The 20,066-nt window shown below is 44.4% G+C and overlaps 2 protein-coding genes across 3 annotated transcripts; one reads left to right on the top strand and one right to left on the bottom strand.

Annotated features, from left to right (window-relative positions):
• Nucleotides 1–247: 247 nt before the first annotated feature.
• Nucleotides 248–14,440, top strand: cables2a (Cdk5 and Abl enzyme substrate 2a). 2 transcript variants are annotated; one of them, XM_035738838.2, is made up of 9 exons: nucleotides 248–1,183; nucleotides 2,079–2,174; nucleotides 7,653–7,730; nucleotides 7,865–7,970; nucleotides 8,050–8,221; nucleotides 8,366–8,463; nucleotides 11,125–11,231; nucleotides 11,416–11,620; nucleotides 11,780–14,440. In XM_035738838.2, exons 1-9 carry the CDS (start codon nucleotides 609–611, stop codon nucleotides 11,918–11,920), a joined length of 1,578 nt encoding a protein of 525 aa, XP_035594731.1. In that variant the 5' UTR covers nucleotides 248–608; the 3' UTR covers nucleotides 11,921–14,440. The 2 variants fall into 2 exon arrangements, with proteins under 2 accessions (XP_035594731.1, XP_035594733.1); XM_035738840.2 differs by lacking the exon at nucleotides 7,653–7,730 and having other exon boundaries at nucleotides 253–1,183.
• LOC118359918 (proteasomal ubiquitin receptor ADRM1-like) lies at nucleotides 14,430–19,591 on the bottom strand. Its single transcript, XM_035738837.2, has 10 exons — nucleotides 19,460–19,591; nucleotides 18,984–19,199; nucleotides 18,753–18,869; nucleotides 18,444–18,567; nucleotides 18,167–18,253; nucleotides 16,274–16,355; nucleotides 15,861–16,105; nucleotides 15,486–15,643; nucleotides 15,165–15,267; nucleotides 14,430–14,946 (listed from the first exon to the last, which is right to left on the bottom strand). Exons 2-10 carry the CDS (start codon nucleotides 19,188–19,190, stop codon nucleotides 14,849–14,851), a joined length of 1,221 nt encoding a protein of 406 aa, XP_035594730.1. The 5' UTR covers nucleotides 19,191–19,199; nucleotides 19,460–19,591; the 3' UTR covers nucleotides 14,430–14,848.
• Between the last annotated feature and the right edge of the window lie 475 nt (nucleotides 19,592–20,066).

The following is a 20,066-nucleotide window of genomic DNA, read 5'->3' as shown; positions in this document are numbered from 1 at the left end:
TCGCTTTAGATTATTTATTTTTTAAAGTGTATGCTAAATGGCATGTATACACTGAGTGGACAAAACATTAAGGACACCTGCTCTCTCCATGACAGACTGACCAGGTGAAAGCTATGACCCCTTATTGATATCACTTAAATCTGCCTTAATCAGTGTAGATGAAGGGAGGAGGCAGGTTAAAGAATGAGTGTTAAGCCTTGGACAATTGAGAAATGGATTGTGTGTGTGCCATTTAGAGGGTGAATGGGCAAGATACATATTGAAGTGCGGTTGAACAGGGTTGTGTCAATAACTGCAACGCTTTCTCTTGTGTATCAAGAATGGTCCACCACCCAAAGGACATCCAGCCAAATTGACACAACTATGGGAAGTATTGGAGTCAAAATGGGCCAGCATCCCTGTGGAACGCTTTCGACACCTTGTTGAGGCCATGCCCCGAAAAATTGAGGCTGTTCTGAGGACAAAAGGTGTTCGTAATGTTTGGTATACTCAGTGTACATCTCACAGCCAATCCGCTAGAACGAACTTATTTACATAATGATACGTCCGAACCAATCATCTTATGGTGGGTGTGGAGTTGTCCTCTCGCCGGCTAAATTCGTTCCTCAATGCGCACAATCAATCATTATAGTACTAGAATGGCGACTGCTGCGTGCGGTCGTCAGTGTAAAACAGGCGGTAATACTGCCAAATCACAAAAAGAACACCTGCGAAAAGGTAAAGACTCACAACGGAGACAGGCGGCTCTTTCTTTCCTGAACAACATATCTCTAGACGGACGGCCTTTATATCATCTCAGCAATGGAAACCTCGGTCAAAGGGACGCCGCCGAGCTCCGAAGTCGAGACGCCGCCGGGGCACAGGCGATTGGACACACTCAATTTTCGCCGTGTACCTACGGAACCTTCCCCCATGTATCACCCTACTTGGCCGGTGGCGCTGCTACTACTGTGGCGGGGATTGGGGGACTGAGCCCAGTCCTACCTAATTTGGGTATGTCTACAGACACTGGCGCAAGTGTTGCTGTGGGGTGCCGTGAGGTGTTGTTTGAGGGTGTAGACACCATAGTACCCCCAGATACCCCCCTGTCCCCCATTTCTGGACCTCAGACCTTCAATCCAATTGCCAAATCGCCATCTGTGCTCCAGACTCTGAATTCCGTGCCGGGGGATACACGTCAAAGGTGGGATATATTATCTAGATACACTCTTTATTAGGGTGGTAAACAATCAGGGATCTGTCATGATGACCATCCGTCGGGACTGTAGGTCTAACTAACTGCTTTTGTATTCATTGTAACAAACATGGGCTGTTTCAACGTTTGACAGAATAGGCCTGACTTATAAAGGTGTTCTTACTTCCGCATATTGCCAACAGGTACTTTCATTATAGAAATCAATGGTTATTCAAATGGGAACAGTTTACTAGACCTACCTCAGAAATTGTCGTTTAAAACAGCTATGTTTTTCTGAAGGCAATAATATTATGATTATATATTTTTATATTGTCAGCTGCCCCATTGAGAAAATCGTATCTGCCCGTCAAGGTCTGATAAAAAACAACCTTGCAGGCAGCTTAGCTACAAGTACTGCACAATTATATCCCTAAGTAAAACTAAAAGCTCATCCAATTATTTGATGTAGTTCTTACATATTTTGTATATTGGGTTGCTTATTTGAACAAAATGATATACTGTTTGTATAAGTAAACATTACAATAATTGTCAGACATTATCCTATGTTTTCATCTCTCCCTCGCCCACCCCACATCTTTCTCTCATTCTCTCTGATAATCTTTTTAAAAAAAGACAATTACTTAAATGACTTCAATTCCCTGTCAGATAAGATTGTAATTTTGGCATTGTTATTCAAATATGTGATGTGAAGAAATCTACAAGGTCTTTTATTTATTATTTCAAGCACATTGTTAATTCCCCTCATGTACAGACTTGGTCTACTTCCATACAACTCACTGAGAAATTATATGGTACTGCTTGCTATCTGTTGGTCCAGACATTAGACATGATTAATGTTGATGTTTTTAATTGACAACCCTTTTGGGATACTCCATTGTCGTAGGTCACGGAATCATTCGGGCTCTCCAGGACCCGCAAGGGTGGCCAAGAAGGTCCACTTTATCAAGAGTATGAGGCAATATGACACACGAGGCAGCAGGTGAGTTAAAGTAGTAAATGAGAATGCAGAAGATGTTGAGCAAACCATGTATTCTAATGAAACGGACAACCAAAACATAGCACTTTCTTCTGTGGGATCAAGAAAGGCATTCTAAATGGTATGTTTGTGTACTCCATGGCATACTGTAAATTAGTTACAATGAATTGATAATTGTAAGGTCTAGAAAAGAGGGAAGAAGATTGCAAAGGCCTTAAGAGTTTTTTTCCCCATGAAGTAACTTTACAACCGGTTCCATATTAAGCCTGGTTGCAATGAAACTCATACATTTGGCTTTTAACTAAGAGACCTGCTGGAACTTAGACCGCTCACTTAGCTAGATCCCTAAATGAGTCACAGCAGGACTGTGTGAATTGAATCACCCTTGGAAACAAATCAAAACACCAAAGAGCTGTCCTGTGGAAATATAACCCTCTCTGGCAATAACAGTAAAACACCCCCTTATGTAAGATGGGACTGAAATATCACGCTCAGGCTGCACCCAGCCTATTCTATCTCCGTTGAACTTTGTCTCTTACTCAATGTGTTTTCGTGAGTGAGTATAGGGCTACGGCTGCAGCTGTTAGGGTGTCTTTTAGAAAGAAAATTTCCCCTGGGGACATGCATATAAGACACGCATCTAATCTGTTTCAACAAGGCAAACAACACAGTTTTAGAACCCCGCTCTTTTCACCCTACCTGAAGATTACTTAATCATAGACAATATCACACCCATAGTCTCCTGTGTATCTTGTGTCAAATGCGAATACAGTATCGCATGTCGCTGACTCATTGTAAGATCGTTTAGCAATAACCAGAGCCTTGTATTTAGAGTTGGGACACTGAGGTTTCTGCATTATGTGACCAGTTTTATATGGCACTGCAGCCATTGTTAGCGCCCCACAAACAGCCTCAATTTGTCGGGGCATGGACTACAAGGTGTTGAAAGCGTTCCACAGGGATGCTGACCCATGTTGACTCCAATGCCTCCCACACACGGGAAACTGTTGATTGTGCAAGATCCAGCCGCGTTGCAGTTCTTGACACAAACCGGTGCGCCTGGCACCTACCATACCCCATTCAAAGGCACTTAAATCTTTTGCCTTGCCCATTCGCCCTCTGAATGGAACGCATACACAATCCCATGTCTCAATTGTCTCAAAGCTTAAAAATCCTTCTTTAACCGGTCTCCCCTTCACCTACACTGGTTTGATGTGGATTAAACAAGTGACATCAACGAGGTAGAACCTTTCACCTGGACTCACCTGGTTAGTCTATATTATGGAACAAGCAGGTGTTCCTAATGCTTTGTACACATGGTCATGTCTAAAATGAGCATTATAGTGCATTTACATGACACTCCAAAATGATATGGAGCCATGTTAGTGCTCCATTAGCATGGGGAAATATTTAAATAATACTATGTAACTGAATGTCTAGAATTGGGCCACCTTTTAGAATGTTTTATATTGTTCCAACTCTTTAATATATGCCTCTGGCAATAACCAGTTTCCCAACATTTCTGTCTTTGCTTATAAACTTATTATTTAGTCTATGCAGAGCATTGGAGTAACTGTAAAACCACTGGAGTGGATGAGAAAGGGGATTTAAAAAGTGTATGTATTTCCCCCTTGGTGAGATAAGCTTCTCTTATCCAAGGTCTGGCCTGAGCTTTAGCTACAAGGCTGAAATCCCAAAGGAGAGGCTGCTGGGCTGGCTGGCGTTGTATGTTATTGACTGGTGTGTTGTGAGGACTGGCTCCTTTAGTGTCTGTGTGTAGATTTAGGCTGTCTATAGATAGGCCTAAGTGCTATGGCTGGATGTTTACAGCTGCTTTGAGCTTACTCTAAACTGTCAGCAGATTTATACTGCACTGGTTGCGTACACGTTTTGTAGTTTCTCACTCAAATGTCTACTCTTGTGCTGAGGTTGACTGGCTGAAGTAGCTTTGTTGGCTGACGCGGTTTACAGTATACCATATTTTTGTCCTGGTGATGTACATGATATTTTAGTCATTTAGCAGACGCTCTTATCCGGAGCGACTTACAGTTAGTACATTCAACTTAAGATGGCGAGGTGGGACAACCACATCAGTCATAGTAAGTACATTTTTCCTCAAACACATGGCCAAAAGTATGTGGACACCTGCATTTCAAACATCTCATTCCAAAATCATGGTTATTAATATGGAGTTGGTCTCCTTTTTGCTGCCATAACAGCGTCCACTCTTCTGGGAAGGCTTTCCACTAGATGTTGGAACATTGCTGTGGGGACTTGCTTTCATTCAGCCATGAGCATTAGTGAGGTCGGGCACAGATGTTGGGCGATTAGGCCTGGCTTGCAGTCAGCGTTCCAATTCATCCCAAAGGTATTCGATGGGGTTGAGGTCAGGGCTCTGTGCAGGCCAGTCAAGTTCTTCCACATGATCTCACAAGCCATTTCTGTATGGACCTTGCTTTGTGCATGGGGTATTGTCATGCTGAAAAAGGAAAGGGCCTTCCCAAAACTGTTGCCACAGTTGGAAACACAGAATTGTCTAGAATGTCATTGTATGCCTAGCCCGAACCATGAGAAACAGCCCCAGACTATTATTTCTCCCATCCACCAAACTTTACAGTTGGCACTATGCATTCAGGCAGGTAGTGTTTTCATGACATCCGCCAAACCCAGATTAGTCTGTTGGACTGCCAGATGGTGACGCGTGATTCATCAATCCAGAGAATGAGTTTCCACTGCTTCAGAGTCCAACGGCAGAGAGCTTTACACCACTCCAGCCAAACTCTTGGCATTGCGCATGGAGATCTTAAGCTCCCGACAAACAGTTCTTGTGCTGACTTTGCTTCAAGAGGCAGTTTGGAACTCTGTAGTGAGTGTTGTAACCGAGGACAGACTGTTTTTCTTTTTACGCGGTTCAGCAGCTGTTCTGTGAGCTTGTGTGGCCTACCGCTTCGCGGCTGAGCCATTGTTACTCCGAGACATTTCCACTTCACAATGAGAAAAGCACTTACAATTGATCGGGTCAGCTCTAGGAGGGCAGAAATTTGACGAATTGACTTGTTGGAAAGGTGGCATCCTGTGACTGTGCCACGTTGTAAGTCACTTCAGTAAGGCTATTCTATTGCTAATGTTTGTCTTTGAAGATTCCAAATCCAATCATTTGAAGGGATGTCCACATACTTTTGGCCTTGTGTAGCTATCAACAAAGTCTGAGCTAGTAAGAGGGAAAAGAGTCAAGTGTGATTGTTTTTACATTTTTTGGGGAGGTGCTGTGGGATTATTTAACATGTTTTTGGAAGATGGGACTTTGCTGTCCTAGCTTCATTTACATCTTAGTCATTTAGCAGATGCTCTTCTCCAGAGCGACTTACAGGAGTAATTAGAGGAAAGTGTCTTGCTCAAGGTCACATCGACAGATTTTTCACCTAGTTGGCTTGGGGATTCGAACCAGCAACTTTTTGGTTACTGGCCCAATGCTCTTAACTGCTAGGCTACCTGCCGCCCACAAAATGGTGCCCTTTAGTGCACTGTTTTGTACAGGGGCCAGAGAACAGGGTGCCCTTTACTGACTAGGACTTTATTCCTTCCCTGAACTCTGGGCCTCCATGGCCTTCTGCATCTTCTCAATCATCCACCCGGGAACCGTAAAAGGCTTCAATTCAACTGGGGTCATTTTCAGGTCAGGGCAATGTTTGTAATCGTTACTCAGAGACAGGTCCTGGACATACTCTTCAATAAGGAGATGGGCCATCTTTCCACCTGTGGCTCTCGTATGCTTGTGTCTCTGCCAACCAGTGTTTGTCCTGGGCGTCTGATGGTTCATGGTGTCGAAGGCAGTGGATAGATCAAGGAGGATGAGAACAGAGGAGAGAGTCAGCTTTGGCAGTGCTGTGAACCTTCGTGACACAATGCTCATTTGTCAGTCTGGTTAAGTGACCTGTCTTGAAGCCTGACTTTTTAGGGTCAAGAAGATTGTTCTGAGCGAGATAGTTGGTCAGAGACGGCACGCTCAAGTGTTTGGGAAAGAAAAGAAAAGGCATACTGGTCTGTCTTTTAAATTTTTTTTTTTTTAAACATCACAGGGGTCAAGTGTTGGTTGCTTGAGGAGGGGAGCGACTCTGGCAATTTTGAAGTCTGAGGGGATGCAGCCAGTGGTCGGGGATGGGGTAGTGGTCAGGGATGAGGAGGGGTTGGGGTAGTGGTCAGGGATGAGGAATGGGAGGAGGGATACAGCCAGTGGTCAGGGATGAGGGGATGGGGTAGTGGTCAGGGATGAGGAGGGGATAGGGTAGTGGTTAGCGATGAGGAGGGGATGGGGTAGTGGTCAGGGATGAGGAATGGGAGGAGGGATACAGCCAGTGGTCAGGGATGAGGAGGGGATGGGGTAGTGGTCAGGGATGAGGAGGGGATAGGGTAGTGGTTAGCGATGAAGAGGGGATGGGGTAGTGGTCAGGGATGAAGAATGGGAGGAGGGGATGCAGCCAGTGGTCAGGAATGAGGAGGGGATGGGGTAGTGGTCAGGGATGAGGAATGGGAGGAGGGGATGCAGCCAGTGGTCAGGGATGAGGAGGGGATGGGGTAGTGGTCAGGGATGAGGAATGGGAGGAGGGGATGCAGCCAGTGGTCAGGGAGGAGAGGATGGGGTAGTGCAGCAGGATGTCTGGCGGCCGGACCTCACTAGTCGCAGGATTTCATCTGGAGAGAGGGGAGAAAGAGGTCCAGGCATAGGGTAGTTCTGTGTGAGTGAGACCAGTGGACTCAATAGGCTGAGTTAATGAGGAGTGGATGTTGTCAACTTTCTTTTCAAAGTGGTTGACAAAGTTGTCCTCAGAGAGGGTTGAGGATTAACGAGGGAGGAGAAGGTGGAAAAGAGTTTCCTGGGGTTAGAGGCAAAAGCTTGAAATTTATAGTGGTAGAAAGTGGCTTTAGCAGCAGATACAGAGGAAGACGGTATAGAGGAGAGAGTGAAAGGATGATGGGTCCTCTGAAAGTTTTCACTCAGCTGCCCACAGCCCTGTTCTGTAAACTCACAATGAGTCACGGAGGGGAGGGTCGAGCCGGCCGGGAGGAAAGGGGACAGTGGAAGTCATAGGATGTGGAAAGAGGAGAGGCAGAACTAGGGGACTGAAGGAGAAGGATTTAGCAGAAGGGAGATATGATAGAAGAGGAGAGAGTAGTGAGGGAGAGAGAGCGCAACGATTGCAATGGCCGCATGATTATCTGAATAGGGGCTGAGTTGCTAGGGTTGGGGGAACATGAGACAGAAAAGGAAACCGTAGTGATCAGAGACCTGGGGGGGGTTGCCTTGATATTAGTAGGCGAACAACCTCTAGTAAAGATCAGGTCAAGCGTATTGCCTGCCTTGTGTATTTATTTTACTAATAAGTGCAGTACTAATGCTGTAGATGGCTGTAGTGTGACTGTTTCTGTAGCCTGACGCTGCATATGTTTTGTGTGCCTGTACTTGCTATCTATGTCCTGCAGGATTATGCTGATTTGTGCCAAGCGGTCTCTATGTGCTGCTTTCTCAGTGCTGCCCTATGGAGAATGTATTCACCTCAGGTACAAACACACAACCCCAACCAACTACAGGTGTCATGTATCGCCCTCAGGAAAGGAGTTGTTATAATGATCTCAGGCTTTAACATGGAGCTGCATGATGGTGACATGATTAGTTTCTCTTCCTGCCCACCCAGTGACCCAAAGCTGGATGCTCAGAGACAACGGCTGTCCTCTGGGGTTGGCTCTGACCTGTTCCCTGGCCTGGAGGGCCTTGGGGTGGAGCTAGGGGCATATGGAAAGGTAAGGCTGAACTGGAGAGTGCGATTATGTACTATCTGTCTGTGCTTTGTGTTAGTTAACATGTATATTTCCTCTTCAGACGGTATCGTACGCCCGATTCCTTTTCCCAACTAATGCCCTGGTGAGGTCGAAGAGCAGTGGACCACTAGAGCCCAGCACAACACAGACACCCCTATCCCGTTACCGAGGCAACGGCCAGAAGAACTACACCAACCCGTCTCGACTCAACAGCACCATAGGACAGGACCCGAGTACGCTCCACTTCACTAGAATAGAGGCTTACATGCACTCTCTCTCTCCTCTGGCAAATTGTTTTTGCAATCATTACTGTGTGTGTGTGTGTGTGTGTGTGTGTGTGTGTGTGTTTTCATTTGATTTAATCCCCATTTTTACAGGTATAGAAGACCTGGCAGACTATGATCCCTACCTACTCAGTGACCCTCAGTGGCCTTGCGGGAGACACAAGAGAGTTCTTATATTTGCATCCTATATGGTAAGCGTTCATGTGAAATTATACATGCAACACATGACTTTGTGACAAGACAATACATCACAAGGACACACTGACAGTCCAGAATGCACTTATTTTGTACAGTAGCACCATTATAAACTAAAAACAATAAAGCAATTTTATGACTAGTAAACTTCACTGCACATAATAAAAATGACATATTATATCATGGCATTGTTGAGTAATTGTTTCTGATTGGCTTGAAGGGCATTCTAGAGCATGCATTATTTCCCTATAACACACGGTACAATGAAGTGGCTATACATTTACATTACATTTAAGTCATTTAGCAGACGCTCTTATCCAGAGCGACTTACAAATTGGTGCATTCACCTTATGACATCCAGTAGAACAGTCACTTTACAATAGTGCATCTAAATCTTAAAGGGGGGGTGAGAAGGATAACTTATCCTATCCTAGGTATTCCTTAAAGAGGTGGGGTTTCAGGTGTCTCCGGAAGGTGGTGATTGACTCCGCTGTCCTGGCGTCGTGAGGGAGTTTGTTCCACCATTGGGGGGCCAGAGCAGCGAACAGTTTTGACTGGGCTGAGCGGGAACTGTACTTCCTCAGTGGTAGGGAGGCGAGCAGGCCAGAGGTGGATGAACGCAGTGCCCTTGTTTGGGTGTAGGGCCTGATCAGAGCCTGGAGGTACTGAGGTGCCGTTCCCCTCACAGCTCCGTAGGCAAGCACCATGGTCTTAGTTCCATGTTAGAACTGCTTTTAAAAGCGAAAGTCGACTTGAAAACATTTATTGGCATTGTTGAATTTGATCTTCATAATAGCAAGCTAGAACTGATGGTTTGGTTAGCTAAACTACCAAGTCTCTTTGGTAACCAAGGCAACTACTGTCAACTTGCTAGCTACTTCAGTGGATGTTGAACACATTTCTACCTGCAAATGAAAACAATTCTAGGGGTAAATTATAGCCATGGTATAAAAGGGATGCTGATTGATAAATATGAGAACTTTGCTTTCATCCTATTTATATAGATTCCGTGTAAGAGATTCCATCATCTACGAGGGGCTCTACGCATTTTCTGGAAAAAAAAAAAAAGTGGACAGTTCCACTCCGAACACACCTTCCATGTCGATCATTATTTTCCAGAGAACACATAGCCACTCGTAGATGATGGAATCTCTATAAATAGGATGAAAGCAAAGTTCTCATATTTATCAATCAGCAGGGTGGCTAGGAAAAACTCCCTAGAAAGTCAGGAACCTAGGAAGAAACCTAGAGAGGAACCAGGCTCTGAGGGGTGACCAGTCTTCTCCTGGCTGTGCTGGGATGAGATTATAACAGTACATGGCCAAGATGTTTGTATATGACCAGCAGGGTCTTATGATAATCATAATCATCAGTCATTGTAGAGGGTGCAACAGGTCAGCACCTCAGGAGTAAATGTCAGTTGGCTTTTCATAGCCGAGTGTTTAGAGTTAGAGACAGCAAGTGCGGAAGAGAGAGGGAGTCTAAAACAGCAGTTCCGGGACAAGGTAGCACATCTGGTGAACAGGTCAGTGTTCCATAGCTGCAGTCAGAACAGTTGAAACTGGAGCAGCAGCACTACCAGGTGGACTGGGGACAGCAAGGAGTCATCCGGCCAGGTAGTCCTGAGGCAAGGTCCCAGGGCTCAGGTCTTTCGGAAGAGGGTGAGAGAGAGAGAGAATTAGAGGGAGCATACTTAAATTTACACAGGACACCGGATAAGACAGGAGAAATACTCCAGATATAACAGACTGACCCTAGCCCCCCCCCCCAGACACAAACTATTGCAGCATAAATACTGGAGACTGAGACAGGAAAGGACGGGTCGGGAGACACTGTGGCCCTGTCCGGCGATATCCCCAGACAGGGCCAACCAGACAGGATATAACCCCACCCACTTTACCAAATTATAGCCCTCACACCACTAGAGGGATATTTTCAAGCCACCAATTTACTATCCTGAGACATGGTTGACTATAGCCCACAAAGATCTCTCCCACGGCACAAACCCGAGGGGGGCGCCAACCCGGACAGGACGATCACGTCAGTGACTCAGCCCACTCAAGTGACGCACCCCTCCTAGGGACGGCATGGAAAAGCACCAGGGACTCAGCCCCTGTAATAGGGTTAGCGACAGAAAATGCCGGTGGAGAGCAGGGAACTGGCCAGGCAGAGACTGCAAGGGCGGTTCATCACTCCAGTGCCTTTCCGTTCACCTTCACACCCCTGGGCCAGACTACACTCAATCATAGGACCTACTGAAGAGATGAGTCTTCAATAAAGATGTAAAGGTCGAGACCGAGTCTGCGCTTTCACATGGATAATCAGACTATTCCATAAAAATGGAGTGCCATAGGAGAAAGCCCTGCCTCCAGCTGTTTGCTTAGAAATTCTAGGGACAATAAGGAGGCCTGCGTCTTGTGACCGTAGCGTACGTGTAGGTATGTACGGCAGGACCAAATCGGAGAGATAGGTAGAAGCAAGCCCATGTAATGCTTTGTAGGTTAGCAGTAAAACCTTAATCAGCCCTGGCCTTAACAGGAAGCCAGTGTAGAGAGGCTAGCACTGGAGTAATATACAATTGTGGGGTTCTCGTCGAGATTCTAACAGCTGTGTTTAGCAGTAACTGAAGTTTATTTATCTTGTTCCCTGTCTTCCAGACGACTGTTATTGAGTACGTGAAGCCGTCGGACCTGAAAAAAGACATGAATGAGACGTTCAAGGAGAAGTTCCCCCATATCAAACTGACCCTCAGCAAGATAAGAAGGTGCAGACATGAACACAGATGTAACAAGTCAACACATTATTTTTTTTAAATCCACTGTCTGTATCTGTCTGAAACTCCCCTTTGTGTCTTTGTCTCCAAACCATGCATTTACAGGTGCAAATCCTGCATACCTGCCTACCATGAACACCCATGTGTAACCAATAACCTCTCTCCTGTTTGACAGCCTGAAGCGGGACATGCGTGCGGTGGGAGAGGAGTGCAGTCTGCAGCCAGTCACGGTGGCCATGGCCTTTGTGTACTTTGAGAAGCTGGTGCTGCAGGGCCGCCTGAACAAGCAAAACAGGAAGCTGGTGTCTGCTGCCTGTGTCCTGCTGGCAGCCAAGATCAGCAGTGATCTGAAGAAGCAGGAGGTCCGACAGCTGATTGACGTGAGTGATGTAAATTCTTACATGTACATTTAAGAAATTTCTTACATGTACTTTTTCCTCACAGGATAACTAAGTTTGTTTTCTATGAATTGTTAGTGATCATAGTTAGATTCTTAACCATCTTAACACTACAACCCCCCTCTGTCCATGGTTGAGCAGAAGCTGGAGGAGCGTTTTCGTATAAACAGGCGGGAGTTGATTCCATTGGAGTTCCCTGTCCTGGTTGCCTTGGAGATGGGGCTCTACCTCCCTGACAGCAAGGTCATGCCGCACTACCGCAGGCTGGTGCAGCAGGGCTAGGCTGGAGCCTGGAGGTGGCCTGAATCACTGGCCTGGGTCCAGTTTGGATATTTAAGTCCTGATGATATTGATTGGAAATGCTGATCCTGGATCATCATCTGGAGGGAGGCATTTTCTTCCCTAGAATATGTTTAGGTGTAGCAGACATGTCCCTTATTCAAATGGGGGGGGGGGGGTGGTTTTGGTGCTCAATATTTATTTTGAATTTTTCTTTATCACAATATGAAGGATTAAGTGTTTTCCGCAAAGATATTGGACTGATTCGCTTGTACCGAACTTCTTTCTGTGGTGTGTATTACATTCTGATCAATATATATTTTTTAAACCATGTCTATTTGTACAAACAGTACAAGTTAACTATTTATTGAAAAATAGCTCCAACTGGGTGTGGGGTAGCATCCCAATGGGGGTGTCTTTAAGTACACACAGAGAGGAGGCTTTGATGTTGATGGTTGTTATATCAGTTTGAAATAATTTAATGTACTGTCCAAAGGTGCAGAAAAGTCATTTTTTTGTTGTGTAAATGGTGCCTGGTGTTATCTTTGCTCAAATCAGTTTATTTGTCGCATACACTGATTTGCAGATGTTATCGCAGGTGCAGCGAAATGCTTGTCTCTAGCGCCAACAGTGCAGTAATGTCTAGCAAAACGACACACGCGTACAGTACCAGTCAAAAGTTTGGACACACCAACTCATTCCAAGGTTTTTCTTTTCTTTTTACTATTTTCTACATTGTAGAATAATAGTGAAGATGTCAACTATGAAATAACATGTATGGAATCATATAGTAACCAAAAAAGTGTTAAACAAATCAAATTATATTTGAGATTCTTCAAAGTAGCCACCTGTTGATAACAGCTTTGCAAACTCTTGGCATTCTCTCAACCAGCTTTCAAGCCGTCTTCCAATCGTCTTGAAGGAGTTCCCACATATGCTGAGGATTTGTTGGCTCCTTTTCCTACACTCTGCAGTCTAACTCATCCCAAACCAAGTGTGTTATTTCATAGTTTTGATGTCTTCACTATTATTCTACAATTGAATGAGTAGATGTGTCAACTTTTGACTGGTACTGTTTATATAAACGCAACATGTTTCATGAGCGGAAATAAAATATCCTAGGAATGTTCCTTATGCACAAAAGGCTTATTTCTCTCATGTTATGCACAAGCCAATTGCATGCTCCCTCAACTTGAGACATCTTTGGTGTTGTGACAACTGCACATTTTTAGTGGCCTTTTATTGTCCCCAGCACAAGGTGCCCCTGTGTAATGATTATGCTCTTTCGTCAGCTTCGTGACATGCCAAACCTGTCAGGTGGATGGATTATCTTGGTAAAGTGGAAATGCTCACTAACAGGGATGTAAACAAATTTGTGCACGAATGTGGAGAGAAATAAGCTTTCTGTGCATATGGAAAATTACTGGGATCTTTTATTTCATCTCATGAAACATAGGCCCAATTTACATGTGTGTGCGCACTCGCTAGCTTGTTGATATGAGTATTTCTTCACTTGCTGTGAAAATTACACATCAATCATTGGTCTTAAAGTCTCAATATGATTGTTTGTGTTATTGAGGGAGGGAGTTGTGGGCTGGCCAGAGTGCCACTTTATACTATACTGTAGAAGCATCAGTCATTCCATTGTATCATATGTTTAGAACTTGTGATTTTGTACAACTTGGATGTTTTTGTATTTACCTTCTTGGGTTGGCACTGTCGCTGCTTTTAACTTAATTTTGTACACTTTAAATCCACACTCACTGTGCAAACCACTGCCTATTTGCTGGCTGGAAACGTGTTGGCAGTGGCGATCTAGACCACAAATGACTTTTCTTCTGTGACGGTTGTTAAATCAAACTTCCTGTCATTACTTTGTTGCTGTTCTGTCAACATCCAGGGATAGGATTTGCAATAAGTATTCTTACCCTATTGTTCAATGTGCTGGATCATCCACGAGCCAGTTGTCATATTTTTAAGTTCTCAGGAAATATCTTTGAAATTTATCAAACAAACAAAAGGAGATCTCTGGAATGAGTGCAGGTAGAAAGCAGTTATTTGTGCGTGAAATGTCCTAAAGTTACATTTACTTAGCTATTTTACAGTATTTCTCATTTTCATCAGTGTTGGCTCACGCCACTCAACATACAGTAAGAAGTGCCTAAAACCACAGTTTAATAATGATCTATCCTATCCAGATGGTATTCCCTCTTTCACTTGTCTTGTTGCTGTTGTGTTCCACCACATCTGTGAAAATCATGGAAAATTGCTGACTGCTTAATGTATCTTAGTATCTGGACAGACCTACTGTTATGTGAATCTCTGTGTGTGATCTTGGAGAAAACGTTTTGTACAGTAACATGGAGAATTGCTCATTTCTGCTGTGGTGTGAATTGGTCTCCGTTTTGCAAATGTATGCTTAAATTACCTCATGTCATTTGTTTAGAATGTGAAAATGTTGTGCTTTATGGATGGTGTCAATTTTGTAAAAGTAATGTTAAATTATCAAATGTTTTTTTCTGACCATGTGACTGGAGTTTTTATTTTATTTGTCAGGAAGCTACAGGTCACAGATTGGCACATGCAGCTGTCACTGGTCTACCAGTCCTAACCAGCCGCAGTAATCTGGTTCGCAACATATCAGGGAAAACATTTCATGTTGTGTTGAATCAAGCTCTGAGGATGTACATAAATAATTTGTCATAATTGAACAGGAGAGGTTAGGAGCTCTATTCGATGTGTCGCTGAAGCATGAGAGATTGAATAGAACCTTGGCTGTCTTACATGCCCTTTTCTTTTTTTAAATATCTCTATTCTGAGTACATGTACAGAGGTAAATGGTCCACAGCTTCAGTGCTCTGAACAAGATCACCACAACCAGTAAATCATTTAAATAAAATACATTAAGTTAAACAGAACTAACAGAGGGTCCTAATCCAAACTCATATCTTCATCCTTTTTGTCTTTGGCGTCATCCTCATGGTCAGACTTGCTGTCTGTCTCCATGGCTTTAGCAAAAGCCTCAACGTCTGGAAGAGAGGAAAGTTTAATTTCACTCATGATACAAAACAGAGCCTTAATGATGTTATGGAAATCCTTATTAAACATTGTTGACACTAATGTCAATGTTAAGTAGGAATGTCTGCACAGGCAGGAGACTGCATGCTTGTGTTCTCTTTAAACAATGGAACGCACAAAGGCCCCTGTGTTTACGTTCATGCATTGTACGCAGATACAGGACACTGACCTCCTTTGTTAGCTGCGTCCACAGCTTCTGTTGGCAGACCAAACTGGTTCATTAAAGGCCCCAACTGCCCCGACGCCAGGGCGCTGCTGAACAGACTCATGGCCTACAGAAAGAATAATCCCTGCTTTACATCATACACACAGTAGTAGACCAAATGTGTCACTCAAGCGGTAGCTAAAAGAAAAGCAACCAAGATCACGTCTATCCATACTAATCGTGTACTGAGAGAACACTGCCACACAGTCTGACAACTGGTGCTCTAGCGTACTCTACACAGAAAGAGAGCACTGCTCAACACACTCTGAGCAGTGTGTTATATACCTGCTGAAACTGTGGAGAGGTGAGTGTGTTGTGGAGCTCGTCGGTGCTCTGAGGCAGGGACTCTCCTGTCGGCAGAAAGGGCAGCAGCCTCTCCTGGACCTCAGCATTGGCCAGAATAGGAGCCATGATCTCAGGGGTCACAACACTGGCCAGGTCCACTGTAGCGAGAACAGTCAGTCATTCATATTTCATACAGTCAGACACATACGGAGGGCTAGATCATGGATCTACTGCTGCGAGGTTTTTTATTCAACTGGTAACAGCATGACTAAAGTTCCTTATTTCCCCTGTAAAATGATTCAAAAGACTCTTAATTGCTCTTTCTGTTCTAAGCCGTTGTGCGCTGAGCTATAATTTATATGTTTAGTCCCTCACCTCCCTGCCCAGCCGCAGGTACGTTCATGGTTGCAAGGATACTCTGCAGGTCACTCAGCTGGATGGGCTGGGTGGGGCTGGCTGCCCCGGCTGCGATGGAGGGGGCAACCGGGATGGTGGGTGAGGCCATGGGTGACGCTGCACTGGTGGCAGACGGGGTGATGGGTGTGGTTGGCACCTGGGAGGAGCCCAGCCGGGTGGCAGCAGAGGTAGAGGTGGGGGTGACAGCAGGAGATTGGGATGGACTGAGAGGGACCAGAAAGAGAGCAACTACATTGTAATAAATGTAGAATAAGCCATCTGTAAAAGCTGGTTAATAAGTAGTAAATGTGTAGTCTGAGCTGGAGAGAAAGTGCATAAATGTACAAAATGATTGAATGTATTAGTGAAGTGACTCCGTAGGCTTGTAGTACCTTGAAGAGGAGTTGCCGGCTGCAGGGCCTCCACTACTGAGCAGACTGGCCAGGCCTGGTCCAGCCAGGGCCCCAAGACCTCCTACAGACAGACAGGAGGACATATTCAAACGCGTTGCAATTAATGACAACCCAATAAAGTCAGGTACTCCAGTCCAAAACACATTCTTAGTCAATCCAGCTGTCAGCTGTTGTAAGCACATTGCTACAGTGCCTTGCGAAAGTATTCGGCCCCCTTGAACTGTGCGACCTTTTGCCACATTTCAGGCTTCAAACATAAAGATATAAAACTGTATTTTTTTGTGAATAATCAACAACAAGTGGGACATAATGATGAAGTGGAACGACATTTATTGGATATTTCAAACTTTTTTAACAAATCAAAAACTGAAAAATTGGGCGTGCAAAATTATTCAGCCCCTTTACTTTCAGTGCAGCAAACTCTCTCCAGAAGTTCAGTGAGGATCTCTGAATGATCCAATGTTGATCTAAATGACTAATGATGATAAATACAATCCACCTGTGTGTAATCAAGTCTCCGTATAAATGCACCTGCACTGTGATAGTCTCAGAGGTCCGATAAAAGCGCAGAGAGCATCATGAAGAACAAGGAACACACCAGGCAGGTCCGAGATACTGTTGTGAAGAAGTTCAAAGCCGGACTTGGATACAAAAAGATTTCCCAAGCTTTAAACATCCCAAGGAGCACTGTGCAAGCGATAATATTGAAATGGAAGGAGTATCAGACCAGTGCAAATCTACCAAGACCTGGCCGTCCCTCTAAACTTTCAGCTCATACAAGGAGAAGACTGATCAGAGATGCAGCCAAGAGGCCCATGATCACTCTGGATGAACTGCAGAGATCTACAGCTGAGGTGGGACACTCTGTCCATAGGACAACAATCAGTCGTATATTGCACAAATCTGGCCTTCATGGAAGAGTGGCAAGAAGAAAGCCATTTCTTAAAGATATCCATAAAAAGTGTAGTTTAAAGTGTGCCACAAGCCACCTGGGAGACACACCAAACATGTGGAAGAAGGTGCTCTGGTCAGATTAAACCAAAATTGAACTTTTTGGCAACAATGCAAAACATTATGTTTGGCGTAAAAGCAACACAGCTCATCACCCTGAACCCACCATCCCCACTATCAAACATGGTGGTGGCAGCATCATGTTTTGGGCCTGCTTGTCTTCAGCAGGGACAGGGAAGATGGTTAAAATTGATGGGAAGATGGATGGAGCCAAATACAGGACCATTCTGGAAGAAAACCTGATGGAGTCTGCAAAAGACCTGAGACTGGGACGGAGATTTGTCTTCCAACAAGACAATGATCCAAAACATAAAGCAAAATCTACAATGGAATGGTTCAAAAATAAACATATCCAGGTGTTAGAATGGCCAAGTCAAAGTCCAGACCTGAATCCAATCAGGAATCTGTGGAAAGAACTGAAAACTGCTGTTCACAAATGCTCTCCATCCAACCTCACTGAGCTCAAGCTGTTTTGCAAGGAGGGATGGGAAAAAATTTCAGTCTCTCGATGTGCAAAACTGATAGAGACATACCCCAAGCGACTTACAGCTGTAATCGCAGCAAAAGGTGGCGCTACAAAGTATTAACTTAAGGGGGCTGAATAATTTTGCACGCCCAATTTTTCAGTTTTTGATTTGTTAAAAAAGTTTGAAATATCCAATAAATGTCATTCCACTTCATGATTGTGTCCCACTTGTTGTTGATTCTTCACAAAAAAATACAGTTTTATATCTTTATGTTTGAAGCCTGAAATGTGGCAAAAGGTTGCAAAGTTCAAGGGGGCCGAATACTTTCGCAAGGCACTGTACGTGGGGTAAAAATATTACTGTACAGAGTACTTTGCAGATTGCCAAGACTTACCAAGACCACCTAGTCCAGTTGGTCCAATGAGCTGCATGAGCTGGTTGTGACTCATGTTACCGAGCAGACTCTGCAGTCCACCCTCACCTAGGACAGGAGGAAGAATGCAAAATGTTCAGAACGGATCAACACATCATGCACAAAGAAGAGGCTGAGTGTATTCTGAGAATGCACTGCTAAAAACAATTGCCATCTTCCTGTGTCAACATGCCACAGTACCTTTGCTCTCTGTTTGTGAGTGTGTGCACTGTGCCGTGCACCCTTCCTTAATCCTTACCCCCCAGAGCAGACAGTTCATGCCCACTGTTGCCTCCACTGCCAAGGGCCCCAGGCATGGGAGGGTTGTTCAGATACTCATTCACTTTACGACAGTACTCCTCATCCTTTTCAGTTTTGGGCTCCTACAACAGGGAAATAGAAATAAGTGTATTACATCAGGAACTTATTTTCTCATACAATCAGCTGCTGATAACATTACCTTCCTCTGCAGAGAAATATGCAAAGGAGGCAGAGGGATATGAAATAAACAAAAGAGGCAGGGGTGTGGATTACGTAACGTTAGTATCTTTAAACGGTCATTACACACCTGCATCCAGAAGAACAGCCTCTTGGAGCCAGCCTTGAACTTCAGCACAAACACCCGACCAGTTGTGCACTGGTTCACTCTCTTGAACTCACAATCATCTGGGAAGATGATCAGGTCCTGAACAGGGACAACCATATTCATCACAAGGGTTAGTTAGCCATGACAACACAAAGGACAGAGAGAGAGAATATGGTGGTGCAGTTTCAGCACCAACAGAAAAGTGCCACTGACATCGTCCACGTTTCCAGAGGTCCGATCCTTCCAACAGAAATGAATGAGGGAGTCGTCGGTTTGCTGAACATAGACTTGTCCCTTGCGCTTGTCTGGAGTCACCGTGCTACCCTTCATGGTCATCTTCCCGGCCCGAAACTCAACCAGGAATTTGCTAGAGGAGCCGCGGGACCCCGACACCAGACTGGGAAACAGAGCTCCCGACATGATGATGATCTGGCGTTGTGCAAATAGGAGCGAGATTATGACAAACGGGGACAAACGTTGGCTTGCAGTTTACAGCTAGCTAACCGTTACGATAGCCTACCGTTACTCCGTTAGCTAACGTTACCCAGTGAGTCAGCTAACGACGTTACCGAATTTAGCTACCTATGTAAACGATGGAGCAACCGAACCTTAAAATGCATTATTATCCTGAATTCAAAACGTAGCCACTCTCTTAGCTAATAGAGGCAATAAATATAACACCAACTTACATTTTACTTTGAGATCGAAGATGCGAGATGGCCTTGGAATCAGATTGCACCAGTAGCTACTAGAGACTATTAGCATTCTGCCACCAGCACAAACGAGAACATCACGTTGTTGTGGTAATGAGGAAACCTTCAAAATAAATCTCTGCATTTCAAAACATTGCAATGAGGATAACTCAATCAAAAGGTATTGAATTCTAATCAATAGCCACTTGTAATTGTGCCAACAAGAAAAGCCAACGGGTAATTTATAAAAACGAATACAAAAAAATGTTAATAAAAAAATAAGACCAATGAAATATTACATTGTTGACACTGGTATGTTCAGAATGTTGGGCTGTAGATAGAAAACTGTTCTACCTATCTCAGCTAAAGTGGGTTGGAAAACACTCAGTTGGGTCTCTAATAACCAAATATGGCTGTTTTTTGAGGGGGATGTGTCACACGGCCTGCTGCTGGCTTTTCACACAGCCCCCCAATGAATTCCACTGTAATAAACTGCACATGGGATACATATCGGCTTGTAGAGAAAAAAAACGTTTCACTAGGGTCTCTACTGACCAAATATGTGTAGTTTCTTTGGGGGGGACTGTGTCGTACATATCCAACA

The sequence above is a fragment of the Oncorhynchus keta genome, chromosome 27 (genome assembly GCF_023373465.1).
Source record: "Oncorhynchus keta strain PuntledgeMale-10-30-2019 chromosome 27, Oket_V2, whole genome shotgun sequence".
Taxonomy (NCBI): domain Eukaryota; kingdom Metazoa; phylum Chordata; class Actinopteri; order Salmoniformes; family Salmonidae; genus Oncorhynchus; species Oncorhynchus keta.
The sequence above is the reverse complement of the archived record's forward strand: the minus strand, read 5'-3'. Positions and strand labels throughout refer to the sequence as shown.